This window comes from Gobius niger (assembly GCF_951799975.1).
Source record: "Gobius niger genome assembly, chromosome: 17".
Lineage (NCBI taxonomy): Eukaryota > Metazoa > Chordata > Actinopteri > Gobiiformes > Gobiidae > Gobius > Gobius niger.
Genome location: NC_136868.1, coordinates 26,680,124 through 26,695,789, shown reverse-complemented (window position 1 = coordinate 26,695,789; position 15,666 = coordinate 26,680,124). Strand labels below are relative to the sequence as shown.

General features: G+C 46.6%; 1 protein-coding gene across 1 annotated transcript; it reads left to right on the top strand.

Annotated features, from left to right (window-relative positions):
- Nucleotides 1–920: 920 nt before the first annotated feature.
- On the top strand, nucleotides 921–14,662 carry LOC306977325 (sentrin-specific protease 5-like). Its single transcript, XM_079575609.1, has 9 exons — nucleotides 921–2,147; nucleotides 2,785–2,890; nucleotides 3,073–3,220; nucleotides 5,023–5,070; nucleotides 5,242–5,319; nucleotides 5,422–5,559; nucleotides 5,679–5,762; nucleotides 6,863–6,913; nucleotides 14,283–14,662. The coding sequence occupies exons 1-9, from the start codon at nucleotides 1,337–1,339 to the stop codon at nucleotides 14,391–14,393; spliced, it is 1,575 nt and encodes a 524-aa protein (XP_079431735.1). The 5' UTR covers nucleotides 921–1,336; the 3' UTR covers nucleotides 14,394–14,662.
- The last annotated feature ends 1,004 nt before the right edge of the window (nucleotides 14,663–15,666 follow it).

Genomic DNA, 15,666 nt, shown 5'->3' with positions numbered 1-15,666 from the left:
GTTTTGCTATTCCTTACCTTGTTGTTGCCAAAAGGGTCTTTCCAAAGAAATCACGCGCTTTATAAAACCTAATTTAACACACCGGTTGGTTGTTTTGTCCAAGCACTAACACGGCTGTACTTAAAGTGCCCCAAGGAGACCGAGTGCATTTAATTTGGCCTCAAACGCGTTTAGCTCGGCATTGTTGTGATCTTCTCGGAAGTAATTCCAATAAACCAACTTACAGTCCTTTGAATTACAGACTTCTGTCGTATATTTGACAAAGAAGACAAATGCATCCCATTTTAAATCGTATTTTATGTCGTCATAATATGAATTCGTTTACGTACAACTCAACAACTTTTTAATGCTAGTCAACGTCATTAACACAGTGAAAACAATACTCTTTATGTTTCTCAAATATGCAATGCATGCAAACCATTTCCATATTGTTCCTTGTTTATTATTTGATTATGTCTTAGCGATGGCTTGTATGATGTACTTAATTTATGCAATATCAGTAACTACGTCAATGCTTTGAGCTGTTGTGTACAGTTTTTTAGGTCCCAATGCCATATGTAGCTGACTCTAATATTGTATTTACCTTTTTCCTTGTGTAGGGCATCTCATAAGGACATGATGATGTTTTGGTATGCTCGTATGCCACTGACCTCTTGGACTGGAGGAGAATTGTGCAACGTTCTATGATACACGGATAGGGCACACGAAACAAAAACACCTGCCAACTTGGTGCTGTACAAGGAGAAGGCACGAAGGCAGGACAGGCGAGTGAGCTGGGCGACGCATTGGGAATGGGGTTAAAAAGCCAAAGGAGAAAGTCATGGTTCACAGCGGCGTTACTTCTCCGATGAATACAACGCCTGCACTGCCTTTGCCAGCCTCTGCCACAGCGCCTCCAGTCGCGCCTCCAGTCACGCCTCCAGTTGCGCCTCCACCCGTAATCAGCACGGAACAAACACACATAAAACCTACCTCCAACTCGGATTCAAACGATGTCTCCACTCGAGTTCCCGCTAGTGCTGAAACTCCAAACAGCGATGAGTCAAGTTCTATTTCGTCCACTTTAACGCCAAGCTCCGCTCAGTCAGTTTTCAATGGCCGCACATCAGGCAGGAAAAGGACACCAAAGTCTTGTGACTGCTGTGGTCCGCACGGTCGGGGGCACAACGTCCAGACCCCGAGCAGAGGACGGGGAAGGGGCAGAGGAAGAGCCAGAGGCAGGGGGCCCTCTAACAACCTGGAAAACACTCCTAAAAGGGAGGTTGGAGGACTCCTGGGCCTAAATAAGACTTTAAACTTACCAAATACTAACTTGAGTGAAGTTGAAGGTACTAAAATGGGAGCCAATAGTCCATCACAAAACTCAACAGAAATGCATATTCCTGAGAAGGATAGAGTAACAGTAAACTGCGTCCCTCAAGCCGTAAAAGATACCATTAAGGAGGAGAGATTAATAGCAAAGGAGAGTGTCAACAATCGTGACATTGAAATGGAGGTTTCGGATAAGACGGTAGAAACGTCTTCATGTTGCCCAGTAACAGGATCTCCTCTTACAACAACAGGGGAAATCAAAAGGAAAATTGAAGACAACATTTTAAGTTCTTCAACGAAGGTGCCAGTTCCATCAATAGCAAACAAACAGGCAAAGTTAGGACATGAGGTGCAGGCTGTCCTCAATTCTCCGCCGCTAAGTGGAAACTTAAAACTTTCGACAAATGGATTGCAGTGTAGTAATGAAGATGTAAGCAAATCTCAAGTGGTAAATGGACCATTGCAGAATAGTATAAAGCCAGGAGATACCTCAGCTGTTGATGTGATTTTGATAGACCAGTCCTCCGACAAAACAAACTCTATATTGTCAACTTTGTCCAACGGCAATGCCGCCACGGCAACAGACGACACTCAGGAAGTAACGGTCATGGATTCAGAGACATCCCGCCCACCAGCTGTTACTCCACCAGCCCATGGGCCGATAACGTTGAGTGGTGAGGTGCACCCCTGGGCATTACAAGACCACTGGATGTACTGCCGATCAGGGACATGGGACAAAGTAGCACAGACTGAGGAAACGGGTGGAGAGCTGCTCAGCGACAGATCGCAAAGAGAAGGACAAGGAGATAGTGAGCAGCTTCTTGATATGGTCCACGGTAAGAGCTTAAATTACATTCAGTGTGTATATAAATTGCGCTGCAATGAATATTCCATTTTTTTCTTTACATCGTAGAAGATGTAATTGGATAGAGAGCAAACAGACATGTATTTCTTGTAGCTGAATACTACAGCATGATGATTTATGGCAAGGTAACTGGGTCATGGTATCTCAAACTGCTCTACAAGAGAAATCCTGTGCAGGGCATCTATTAAAACCTGGGGTGAAAACACTGTTGATTCATGTAGGGAGTAAATGTTGGCACTACAGAAAGTTCCATTGCTTTGCATATTAAAGAGTTATGGCCATGGTCCCACGCACTCATCGGTTAATTTGGGATTTTTACAGCTCGGTTGTTGTCTGTGGAGAGACCGGAGGGGGGTGTTGTTTTTTCTGTTTTCACACTGCTTTGGCTGAAACTAGTTCACACAGCAGCAGATAATTTGTTTATCATTACGACGGCAACAGCTGCTGTGGAGTGATATAGAACAGTGATTTAACCATTGCCGGACTAGCTGTGCGTAACACCACACGCCAGTTAGCACGGTATAGTTTCGGTTTACCTGCCAAGCCATACATTTTTTTCATATTTGCTGTGTGTCTCTATGATTCTCTAATCCTATGTCACTTTTTAGACTTCCTGGAGAGCTTTTATGTGAAGTACGGCAGTTTCGTTCCTCTTGCTGAAGCCGATGTTGTGGAACATTTGAAGAAGAACGGCACGTCCGACCTCTCAAACAAGTAAACATGACCATTGATCTGTTTGTATCAAATTGACATTCCTGCTGGAAATGTGTCCCCTCAAGTTGTTTGTTCGTCTCAGCAGTCAAGAATTTGAAACTTGATTTTTTTTTTGTTTTATTCAAAAGTTGCATGATTTTAATATTGAACAAATAATCCTCAATGTCTATTATTTGTCTTAGGGGACTTGACATTGCGAAGGAGGTGAAGCAGTACAGAGCAGGCCTGGCGTCAGCGCCGGTGGCCGGGTTCATGGTGACGCACAACAAGCACACGCTGAGTCTGGAGGATCTGAGCACATTAGAAGATCAGAACTGGATCAACGACCAGGTACTAAAACAATGTCCAAAAGGTTCTCATCCCCAGACTTTGGTCTATTCTCCTGAGGTCAAATATCTGGGCGCAGCATGGTGTTATAAAAAAAAACAAAGCACAATATTCAATAACTGTCTTGAATATTGCTGTAAATATTATTGCAATATTTTACTAAACCATTTCAATACAATACATTCCATTAAATAAAATTAAATTAAAAAACACTGTGAAAAAAAATTAAGAAAATACTTAATCAGGACAAAAGTAAGGTTAAAATGGAAACTAAATTAGGGAAATCATGAATGAAACACATTTTTAAAGGTGCATTGTGCAACTTTTTAATGCGAGAAAATTAAAGTTGATAGTTGTGCATATTTGACCTTGTCGAGACCCAGCGACTGTTTGCATGGTCTGCATTTATGTCCATCACGGTGGTCTCTGGAACGCTCCAGGATCAGTTGTTTTGTAGGTTTTCTGGTGGGAGGGTCCATCAGCAGTGAAAACCTTCCAAACAATGAATCCTGGAGTGTCCTGGAGACCACTGTGATGGAAACTAGCGCCATGCTGACCACTCATACAGCTGCTGGTCAAATACATACACTTTATTTTTTCACATAAAAGCTTGCATTATGCACCTTTAAGTTACCATGCATTTCAGTTTTGGGCTGTGTTAGTAAAAGATGTCTGTGATGTGATAATTGTATCTTCTTGTGGTATGCATACTGTGTCCACCAACATTGCATTAACTATTTGGTGATACATTGCGCAGTTCTTTTGGCACAGCCATAAATAAGAGTTTTAAATGATTGACAGTTGGGCTGCAACTAACAAGTATTTTGTAATCGACTAATCTATCGACTATTTTTACAATTAATCGATTAGTCGCTTGGCTATGGATGGTGTAGGAAAATATTTATTTTTTCCATTTTTTTATCACATAAAGCTAAAGAAGAGCTGCTTGAGGACGTGTTGATGGAGTAAACGTAAAGTAAATGTTTGTTGGAGGCTCTTTGTGCTAATTCTGCGTCTGATTGGATGAGACACAAACAGATATTCATGAAATTTACAATGTATAAAGTGTACTACATACATTTGCTATAAAAACAAAGTTTCGTCAAAAATGCTACATTTTCATGTAATTTTTGCTCTATTTGAGTCTGTGTGAACCAGAAAACGGTTAATCGATTACTAAAATAGTTGTCAACTATTTCAATAATCGATTAATCGTCGATTAATCGATTAGTTGTTTCAGCCATAATTGACAGTATTAATGTGTGTAGAGGTGTGTCCATAAAGTTTGAATTGAATTAATTAAAAACCATAAAACCTATAATGGTGGTGTTGGTAAGATGTATAAATATTACGATCATTTCCAAATCTCACTATACATAAATGGTAAATGGTAAATGGTCTCAACTTATATAGCGCTTTTCCACCTACATTAGGCACTCAAAGCGCTTTACAGCAAGGATCCACTCACCCATTCATTCTCTCATTCATACACCAATGTACGCAGACACTACATAATGATTACAGGAGTTGTCTCACTGTATGATGTTGCGGTACAGTTGAGTTTGTGGTGTTGTAATGCAGCTTATTCTCAGAAAGTGTCCAACCTATTTGAACGGCAAAGGACTGTGGTCTATTTTTAGCCTTGTCTCAATCGTCATTACATTGTGAAGAATAAGACCATACTGTTTTATTTCAGTCAGAGGTTGTAATTGTAGGTTATAACTCTAAAATGTGATTATGTAATTAAAAGCATTAATAGCACACAACCAGTATATGAAGAAACTCTCATACCTTTGTCTTTCCAGATCATCAACATGTACGGAGAACTCATCATGGAGGCGACCGAGCAGCGAGTAAGTATCACAGTAATAGTCGGTACGTCTTGTACAGAGATTGATTTGATCCTTATCTTTCAGCACATGTACAAATGAGTTGCTACAAAGATGCATTAGATGATAGTAAGTTTCACCCAAGGACCTTGTTACATCAATGTTTTAATTAGTTTTATTAATTTGTTCTCGCAGGTTCACTTTTTCAATAGCTTTTTCCATAAGCAGCTGGTTGCCAAGGGTTACGAGGGCGTGAAGAGGTGGACGAAAAAAGTGAGTTACTTTGTTTGATATGCAAGTCCTTCCTTTGCATAAAAGAAAAACAAGGGCTTTTGATGGCAATAGATTATTAAACATGTTCATGTATTCTTTCAGATTGACCTGTTTTCCAAGTGGCTGGTGCTGATTCCCATTCATTTAGAGATCCACTGGTCTCTGGTCACTGTCAGTATGGCTCACAAAACCATCAGTTACTACGACAGCCAAGGCATCGTCTTCAGACACACCACCGAAGTGAGTTCTATGAAGTACTGTTTGTATTTCAGATATTGTGGTTTAACTGGGTCGCTGTTTATACCTTGAACACGTTTACTTCTATTGAGTTGACTTCTAAAGTCTAGTGGTCATTTCAGAACATTATGAAGTACCTTCTGGCTGAAGCCAAAGAGAAGAAACAGACAGGGTTCCAGAAAGGCTGGAAGATCACCATTATTAAGGTAAGACATTTAATAAATAGTAATTAAATGTGGGTCACTGTCCAACAAACTTTCCGAACCAAAACTGCAGTAACTCTTCTCGCCTGCAGGGAGTAGTATATCAGCATTTTTACGGCAGATATTCATAAATAGTCCATGATGTATAAAGTTTAGAGCAGAACTATTATGTGAACACAAAAGGAAGACGAGAGATTGATACGGTAGCTTTCTAAGCAGCAATGTGAGCACTACATCCAAACACTTGTGTGTAATGTCTCCTGCCATCTTCAAGGACATCTGTTTGTATTGAATGAATTGATATGAACCAGAGTTAGTTGGCGCTGTCACTTCCTGCACAAACAAACGAGACATTGCCAGGAAGTGCAGAGCTCTCCAAGTTGACCTTGTGTGAAAATAAGCTTCAATTCTAACCATAATTGTGGCATGAAGGCGGTTTCACTTGGAGTGCTAACGAGTGCGGCCCCGTGCTGCCCCTGGTTACCACAGGGCCTCTCATTGTCCTGTGACGTCAGTTTGCTCCATGCTCTGTTACTTGGTCAATTATTGTCTTTCTAAGGTATAACCCCCAGAAACTTAATTGACCAGGTAAAGCTAACTCCATATAATATTACCATATAATATTTAGGTATACTTCAATATTCAGCCCATAAACATGGACCAAATGAATTGTACAAAATAGAAAAAAGGTTAACTGGGAACAAGAATGAATGTTAAGTCACTACAGTTGCTTTAGGGTTACAAAAATAATTGCACCCAAATAAAAATTCCTAATTGCAAAAGTTAGAACTACTAGTGTCCTCTGCAAACAAAATAAGAAATATTAATAAAATCCTGCTTCCTTGAGGTCGCTACATGTGTTTCATGATGCATGTATGTTTATATTTATGTTTATATTTCAGTCTTCCCTCTAATGCAAAAAGCAAATCTAATCTAATAACAATAGCTGCTAGAAAAATTGCAATTACCTGATCTACCAAAGTCAGTTCAACCTGTTTTATCAACTTTATAACTTGCCCTTTCCGGGCTAACAATAGCATTCCATCTAAGCCGGTGCTGCAGAGTTTGTTCTCACTTTGACTCTTGGACTTGTGTGTTCCCAGGGGATCCCTCAGCAGAAAAATGACAGCGACTGTGGAGTTTTTGTCCTTGAGGTGAGGCATTGTTCCCCCACGCTACACCTGGCGTCTGTTCTGTTCTCTCCCCAGCTCTATCTTTGTAGTTTCTATCTTTGTCAGAGAAATCAGACGTGCTGTGTCTCAGGTGTCTGCCACGTCCCGGATTTGGACACGACTGAAGGCCATTACTCGGTCTCATGGTGGGCCGGTGGCAGTCAAAAGTTAGAAAAAAGGGAAAGTTACATTCGGCCAAAAAAAAAGAGATAAAAGACGTCTAATTCGACTGAGAGGCAAAAAGTGTCCAGTTCAGCGGCAACTCTTTACAGATGACAACTTGAAAAGCTTTTTCTTACCTTCCAAAGTGAAGTGCATGGATTTTTACTGCGCTTCTATTTTTGGTTAAAGTTAGTTTGTAGACTGAACCGAAAAGCGTTTTGTAACACATAGAGTATTTTAGAGACTACAAACTTGCTGGTGTGCAAACTAAAACGCTGCTTTTCTGAAAAAAACAACAAAAAACACTGATTTTTTTTTTTTTTTTTATTAGTCTGGAAAACACCATATTGTACAGATTTCCCAAGAAGGCGTAGTGTTCGAGTGGTTAGCCTCACCAGGAGCATGTTTTGTGATTGATCCTCACGCCAGTTGGCCCCCTTTGGATGTACTTCTTGTCCAAAGACACGGATCTAGCATTCATTCCCTTAAAATGAATGTCTGTCTGTGCCAAAGTCCTGGGATAGGCTCCAAAATCCTCAACGCTTTCAGCCACAGAGCGAGAAGCAGCGAGGAAGTGAATGACTGAGAACGAGAAACGCAAGTGATTCTACCTGTGCTTTGCCTTGAGTATAAACATGGCTACACAAAAGAGGGGCCTAGACAATTATCGATTTTATTATCGGATGCAAAAAGTGGAGAATGTGCTACCCAGAGATATTGAAGAAATGCAGAGAAAGAATTGCTACAATAAAAATTAGGGCTGCAAGGTTCATCGCTATCGAATCGCAGGTTTTGACTACTGTAATAACCTAACCTCAAGAGGCTGAGGGATTTTTTTTCTTCTGTCTCTGGCATTTGAGTGATAGATGTCACCGATCAGAACTGTGCAGCCTCTGGTCTCAGGTTCAGCTGTAACAGATAAAAAGTCTGAGTCTCCATGAAGCAGATTCTAAAGTGTTTAGACAGGCGCTTTTGTGATTCCATCCCAGAGTTATTTTAGTCTCGTGGCTGTCCCCCAAGGGTACTCTGAATGTCGGGGAAAGGTGGAAGCCGAACTCCACCTGAAGAGGGCGCTGTCCACATTAAAAGAAATATTTTTAAAAATAGATTATTGTGTCTTGTTCTAAAGACAGTCTAAAAATAACATATCTTCCTTTCCAATCTCTTATGCAGTTCTATTTCATCCCTCCTGACCGCCAGAGGCGGTGCTGAAAGCACTGAATGTTCCCTTCGCGCATGCGCAGTTCGAGTAGGAATACCAACAACGTCACAAACTTGTGACCCTCGGATGGCCAATCAGAGGCTATATAGCCCGATGACTTCCGAGGCTCTGTTCCTTTTTTCTTCTCGCGCGCAGTTGGTACTGCAGGTGTGTCTACTGCTTTGGTTTAAGCTATTGTGCACACTACTACTGTTTTTTTGTTTTTCTGTGATTCTACGTACGTCGCCGGTAGCCTTGCGACTGCTGTGTCGGAGGAGCGGGGTTCTCCGCCCTCCAAGGGCTGCGACGCTACTCATCGTTTGTTTTCTTGCCCTCCCAGGTACGTGTATTGGGGTTTTCTCTCTCTCTCGCCTTTGCTGGGTAGACAGCGTGTCCGCTCTCTTCCCCCAGCTTACGGCGGTTGGAAATTAGGCTGGGTGTGCTCCGTATAGCCTGATTTCTGTGTAGCGTTGGGGTTTTTTGTCTCCGCCAGCTACGTGTGGTTAGCTAGGTTGCTACGATTTTCGTGGGTGAGCCCTCCTCCCCCGACTGACTGCAGTTGTTTTCACCACGGCCCTTTCTATTTTACCGTGGTTGTTTTTTGTTGCCCTTGGTGAGTACCTTGTGTTTTGTTTTGTTTTTGTTTTTTTGCCTCTACTGGTGCAGACTGCGTACGCGCCTCTTCCCCCAGTTTATGGTGTGAATTTTGTGAGTTGGTTGAACTCATAGTGACTGCTCAGCCTTCTGGTGCTGTGTTGTTTTTTTTTCTTACTTCCCCGGCCGGGTAGGCTGCGTGTGCGCCGCCTTCCCCCGGTTCGTGACTTAGCGTGTGTTTTGTCCTTCCTAACGAGACACCGTTTTTTGCCATGGATGGTGGTCACTGTTGTGTTTCCTGTGGCGCCTCACTCCAGGTTGATGACGGCCATGACCTCTGTCCTGTCTGTCTCGGGCCCGATCATTTGAGAGAGGGGCTTTCTGATGACCCGTGCATGAATTGCAGCTTCATGTCTAGGGCAGTGCGACTGGCCCGGTTGGCACAGGTTTCCTCTGGCGGCGACTTGCCCCTAGAGGCGCTGGCTGCACCGGGCCCAGTTAGGCGCTCCAAGCGTAAAGGTGAGGCCGCCTTGGCGGCTCCCCCTAAGAAGAAGGCTGCGCAGGACAGGGCTCTCTCCTCGCAGGTCGAGCGGCTGTCGGCTGAACTGGCTGAGATGAAGTCCATGTTTCGGGCTCGCCAGTTGGACAATGTGTCGGAGGATAGTGGGTCTTCTCGGACCATGCCTGTCCTTCCCCCTGAGGATGACGTCCTTTCACTGGCTGCTTCTGTATCTCTTTTTTCGGAGGACTGTGAGGATGCCGCCTCGCAGGTTTCCGTGGCGGGCTCTCGTGGTTCTGACCAGGGCTCGCTGGTTGAGGCTGAGGACAGTTCGATGCAGTCTGTCCTGCGGTTGGCACTACAGAGCCTCCAGGTGGAGGTGCCACAGCCAGATGCAGTTGCCCCGGGTAGTGCTTTTTTTAGGCGTGGGCGGCCGCCTTCCACCTTTACCGTCCCGCCTTCTGAAGAGTATCTGACGGAATTACATGCATGCTGGAGGGAACCTACTGCCTTTGCTCGCCTTTCGGCCGATGGCAGAGCGTTGGCGGCTATGCAGGGTGCTGATCAGGCCGGGCTGGAGCACATGCCTGCGGTTGAGCCGGCCATTGCTTCCCTGATTGTCTCTCCCGAGGAGGCGCTGCGCCCGAATGTTCGTTGCCCACGACCCCAATGTCGTGTCACGGACGATCTGCTGACTAGGACCTACAATGCTGGCGCCCGTGCTGGTCGCATTGGGAACTCCTTGGCGCATTTGATGTTTGCCCTTTCTGCTTCATTGCCTGCGGGCGGCTCTCCTGCCAGTTCAGTTGGGTTTAGTGATGCTGCGCTGCAGGCATTTGCCCTTTTGACGCGGGAACTTGGCCGAATGATGTCTTTCTTGTGCCAGGCTCGTCGGCAGGTATGGCTGGCACAGTCACCCCTGACGGAGGCGTGCCGTAGAACTCTGCGGGGTGTTCCAGTGGAACCTGGAGTGCTTTTTGGGCCGGCTGCGCTGGAGGCGCTGGAGAGGACCATTCGTGCTCGTGAGACCCGCCAGCAGTTGTCTGGCCTTAATAGGGCCATGCCTCCTCCTCGTTTCGGGGGCCCGCCGCCTCCTCCCCATAGACCTCGGTTCTCGCCTCGCGCTTACCCTGTTGTTGACGGTTCTCGCCAGCCTGTGACCCGGCAGAGGCCGGACGGGGATTTTCGTGGCCCTTCCCGTGCGCCAGCGGGTCGGGCACAACCGATTGATCGTTCCCGTCGCGCCCCCAGGTTCCCACGGGGCCAGGGGGCTAGGAGATGAGGGTCTCCGGCCGGCAGTCGGATATTTCACCAGCGAGCAGCTCAGTTGCTGGGCTGCTCATGGCTTGGATCCATGGGTGGTTGCTACCTTGACCCAGGGGTACAGGCTGCAGTTCCGACGCCGGCCTCCTCTTTCACGTCGGGTCGCAATGACCATCATCAGCGACCCGGCAAAAGCGTTGGCACTGGATCAGGAGTTGTCTGTCCTCCTGGCCAAAGGTGCCATCGAGGAAGTGAATCCTCTGCGGCAACCCAGGGGTTTTTATTCTCCTTACTTCCTTGTTCCGAAAAAGACAGGCGGTTTTCGACCCATCTTGGATCTGCGGGGACTGAACCGGTTCTTGAAAGCGCTTCCGTTCCATATGTTGACCGCCGCGGAGGTTGTACAGTCAGTCCGCGAGGGGGAATGGTTCACTTCCATAGACCTCAAGGACGCCTATTTCCATGTCCCCATCTCGCCTCAGCACAGGCGATTCCTCCGGTTTGCGTATCGAGGGCGACACTGGCAGTTCAGAGTGCTCCCCTTCGGTCTCTCTCTCTCTCCGAGGGTGTTCACACGCTTTGTGACTGCAGCGCTGGCACCTCTGCAGTCCCAGGGGATGAAGGTTCTGCCGTACATAGACGACTGGCTGGTTTGCGGCCCCTCTCGTGCACTGGTGGCTCGACACACGTCCCTTCTTCTTTCACACGTGGCTCAGCTGGGGATAACTGTAAATCTGGAGAAGAGTTGTCTGATCCCCTCACAGACTGCGACATTCATAGGTATGACCCTGGATACGACCACCATGTTGGCTCGCCCCTCGCTTCCGCGGGTCAGCAATATCCTCCTCCTACTCAGTCGGTTCAGATTAGGGAGGTTGTTGCATTATGTCACGTTTCTACGCCTCCTGGGAATGCTGACTTCAGTGTCCCGTATTGTCCCTCTCGGGCTTCTCAATCTGCGGTCGTTTCAGAGATGGTTGAATGGTTTCCGTTTAGACCCCAAACTGCACAGGCGTCGGAAGCTTCGTGTGTCGTGGAGGTGCCTGTGTGCTCTTGTCCCATGGCGGAACGAGGCCTACATACTCAGCGGGGTACCCATGGGCATTGTCGTGTCACGCAGGGAGGTGGTAACGACGGATGCCTGCCGTACAGGCTGGGGCGCCGTGTGGCAGCACAGGGCGGCCCACGGTCTGTGGTCTCTAGGGGAGCGCAACGACCATGTCAATGTGCTCGAGCTCCGTGCGGTGCACCAGGGCTTACGGTGCCTTCTGCCTCATCTGAGGGGGAAGCATGTGCTCATTCGCTCAGACAACACAACCGCTGTGTATCATGTAAATCACCAGGGAGGCACCAGGTCCGCGGAGCTTCTGGCGGCTTCACGGGACCTCCTTACATGGGCTGCCTCTCGTCTGTCCAGCCTGCGGGCAGTGTACCTACCGGGGGTGTGGAACAGGTCTGCGGATTTCCTCTCCCGTCAGGGGTGTCCTCCGGGGGAGTGGCGCCTCCACCCAGAGGTGGTGCGGTCAATTTGGGGCATTTTTGGCGTAGCGGGGGTGGACCTTTTTGCCAGTCAGGACACGGCGCACTGTCCTCTGTGGTTTTCCCTGAGGGAGCCGGGCTCCCTCGGCCAGGATGCCTTTGCTCACCCCTGGCCTCGAACGTTGCTGTACGCCTTCCCGCCGATACCTCTGATTATGCCGACCCTTCAGAGGATTCTCCAAGAGGGTCACCTGGTGTTGTTGGTGGCCCCGTTTTGGCCGGCGCGGACGTGGTTTCCACTACTGTACAGTCTTTGCCACGGCCAGCCATGGTGCCTTCCCGACCGGGCGGATCTTCTCTCTCAGTTGGGCGGGAGGATCTGGCATCCCGCGCCGCATCGGCTGCAGCTGTGGGTGTGGCCACTGGGGGATCCGAGGGGTCTCTGACGGATATGTCGGATCCTGTCAGGAGGACCATCCTGAATGCCAGAGCGCCATCTACGCGGCGGATGTATTCCAACAGATGGACGCTGTTCTCTCGTTGGTGTGCTGCTCATGGTAAAGACCCTGTTTCTTGTTCGGTGTCTACTGTTTTGGAGTTTTTACAGTCACTTTTGGATAAGGGGCGCACTCCCGCCACTCTTAAGGTGTATGTCGCGGCAATATCATGTCACCATGTTCTTGTCGGCAATGCTCCTGTGGGGCGTCACAGTCTTGTGTCTCTCTTTCTTAGGGGTGCACGGAGATTACGTCCGCCGGTGGCCCCACGGACTCCACCTTGGGATCTACCATTTGTGCTGTCGGCTTTGGGGCTGCCTCCTTTTGAGCCGTTGGTTCGTGCTGACTTGCGGTGGGTATCTCTGAAGACTGCGTTTTTGCTGGCCATTGCTTCAGCGAAGCGGGTTGGTGAGCTACATGCCCTGTCTGTTAGTGCCGAGTGCCTGAGGTGGGCTCCTGATGGCTCTGGGGTTACGTTGTGGCCTAACCCTGCCTTTCTCCCCAAGGTTTTGTCTCGTTTTCACTGCAATCAGCCTTTGCGGCTTGGGCGGTTGGAACCTTCACCCGGTGGGTCAGGTTCGGAGTTGTTGTGCCCTGTTAGGGCATTGAGGACGTATATTGCTGCCACAGCGGGTGTACGTAAGTCGGACCAGCTTTTTGTGTGTTTTGGTGGTGCTAGGCTGGGTTGTGCTCTCTCGAAGCAGCGCCTGTCCCACTGGATTGTGGAGGTGATTTCTCATGCTTACGAGGCTGGGAACCGTCCCCTGCCGTCTCCTGTTCGGTGCCACTCTACTAGGGGCGTTGCAACGTCATGGGCTGCCTTGCGGGGGATGCCTCTGGACGCCATTTGTGATGCTGCTTCGTGGTCATCTTCCACTACCTTCACCAGGTTCTATAGGGTGAATGTGGCGGGTTCTCAGTCTCTGGATGCTGTGCTTCTTCAGGGATCCTCTGAGTCCGCTTCCTGAGGTGTGTGGTCGGATTTCCTCGTGACTTGGCTGGTATTCGTCATTCAGTGCTTTCAGCACCGCCTCTGGCGGTCAGGAGGGATGAAATAGAACGAGAGTTACGTATGTAACTACGGTTCTATGAATCCCGGATGACCGCCAGAGATTCTCTGTCACTCGTGATCCTTGCGTTCGCGCGAGTGGGGTCTGCAGGAACAGAGCCTCGGAAGTCATCGGGCTATATAGCCTCTGATTGGCCATCCGAGGGTCACAAGTTTGTGACGTTGTTGGTATTCCTACTCGAACTGCGCATGCGCGAAGGGAACATTCAGTGCTTTCAGCACCGCCTCTGGCGGTCATCCGGGATTCATAGAACCGTAGTTACATACGTAACTCTCGTTTCAAATGTAAAAATCAAAATCAAATCGCAATTGCCATATTTGTCCAAAAATCGCTATTCGTTTTTTTGTCAAAATGGTGCTGCCCTAATAAAGATGCATCAAAGCCGCACTATGTACTATTTCAACCAAGATGTTGCAAAAATGCAGTTTTGTATTTCTCTTACGATGTTACAACATATAACCTGGAACATTCCACAGTATATATAATATTTGATGTAATCTTTGTTTTATTGCTCTTTCCATCTCAATCATGAAATCGTAAATGTGTGAGAAGTTTGAACCGGTATGATTTGTGATTGTCTTCTCAGTATTGCCGGTGTCTGTCAGTGAGGCAGCCTTTCCGCTTCAGTCAGGAAGACATGCCCCGCATTCGAAAGCGCATCTACAAGGAGCTGTGTGACTGTCGCCTGGACGTCTAAGAACAACCAACCCCCCCACCCCTACGCACTCGGAACACGGGGACATCTGACATCTGTGTCCGCCCGCTGTCCTTTTTTACCGCAACTGACTTACAGGAGTGGTCATTCCGAAAGAACGCCTATCTGACTGATCTGACTTAAAACTCTTTGCAAGTTTCTGATGACTGAGGACAGCTGGCACTCGGTTGCTCACTGTTTTTTTGTTTGTTTTTTGGCAAAGAGACTTGAGAGGTACAACTTGGACCAATCGAAGAGACTTTTTTTTTTTTTTTTTCAATTAGTGGCCTTATATTGAGTTGGCCATTTTTAGCAGACTTTTTGGAGCAGTGGCATAATACAAGGAGGAGTGGTGTCGCGGACCAGCCATTCATTTAACTTGAAGGATGAAAGTGCATATGACTGGTTAGACAACCCATTTCACTCAAACTGAAACTTTTTTTCTCTATAGTGTCTTTTTTTTTTGCAACGTTTATTATTTTATAGAATGTGACATAGGAAGAGGTCAACAATTCCATAGGCGAGGCCATGCAACCATCGATATAGTCCTCATTGTGGGGGGCAAGCACACTTAAAAAAAGTCAAAATTGCGTCCTTTTGGATGTTTGTAGCATTACAAAATGTAACCTATTGTTCTTTAGATGTAAAAAATGCTGTGCTTTGAGCCGAGTCTCAAATGCAGCAATTTATGATAACTTTGTAAAAAAAAGAATAACTCGTTGAACTTCCTTCTCTATGTCTTTGCGTTGTTGTTACTTTCCATCCAGCAGTGGTATTCGAAGTGACACAGCACCTTTGTTTTCCCCCACTGGTTCACATTTCCCTTAGGACTGTCTCTATGAAGAAGTCCGAGCTTGGAATTCTCCCTCTTTCTATGTCACCTACTGTAGAGCATAAAAAACGTTTATGTCGGCTTTCTACGTCATTAAATCACGCTCTCGGAGTAAAACTACGGCTTTCAGGCATTATCCGATCAAAGCATGAAAACCCGTCATATGCACTTAAAATTGGACTCAATTTGTTGAAAAATCTTTGCACGGTTTGAGGCCTATACATCGATAAACTGAATGTCCAAGAGTATGTTTTTTCTTCCTTGTTACAGAGTGACATTAGCAGCACAAACGCGAGCAAACACACTTTGAATTCGGAGACTTTTTTGAGTTGTCGTTTATCATTTCAACACGAGTAGTATTATTATCATCTTTGCGGTGACCACATCCTGTTTTATTTGTGGCTTTTACATACAATCATTGGTTAATCCCACAGACTTGGAGTT

What these genes read in the sequence shown, in the direction of transcription:
- LOC306977325 (XM_079575609.1), top strand. Translation starts at nt 1,337, where the DNA reads ATGGGAGCCAATAGTCCATCACAAAACTCAACAGAAATGCATATTCCT. An exon ending in ACGTCCGACCTCTCAAACAA is followed by an intron (nt 2,891 to 3,072) that starts GTAAACATGACC and finishes TATTTGTCTTAG; the next exon opens with GGGACTTGACATTGCGAAGG. An exon ending in TGAAGAGGTGGACGAAAAAA is followed by an intron (nt 5,320 to 5,421) that starts GTGAGTTACTTT and finishes GTATTCTTTCAG; the next exon opens with ATTGACCTGTTTTCCAAGTG.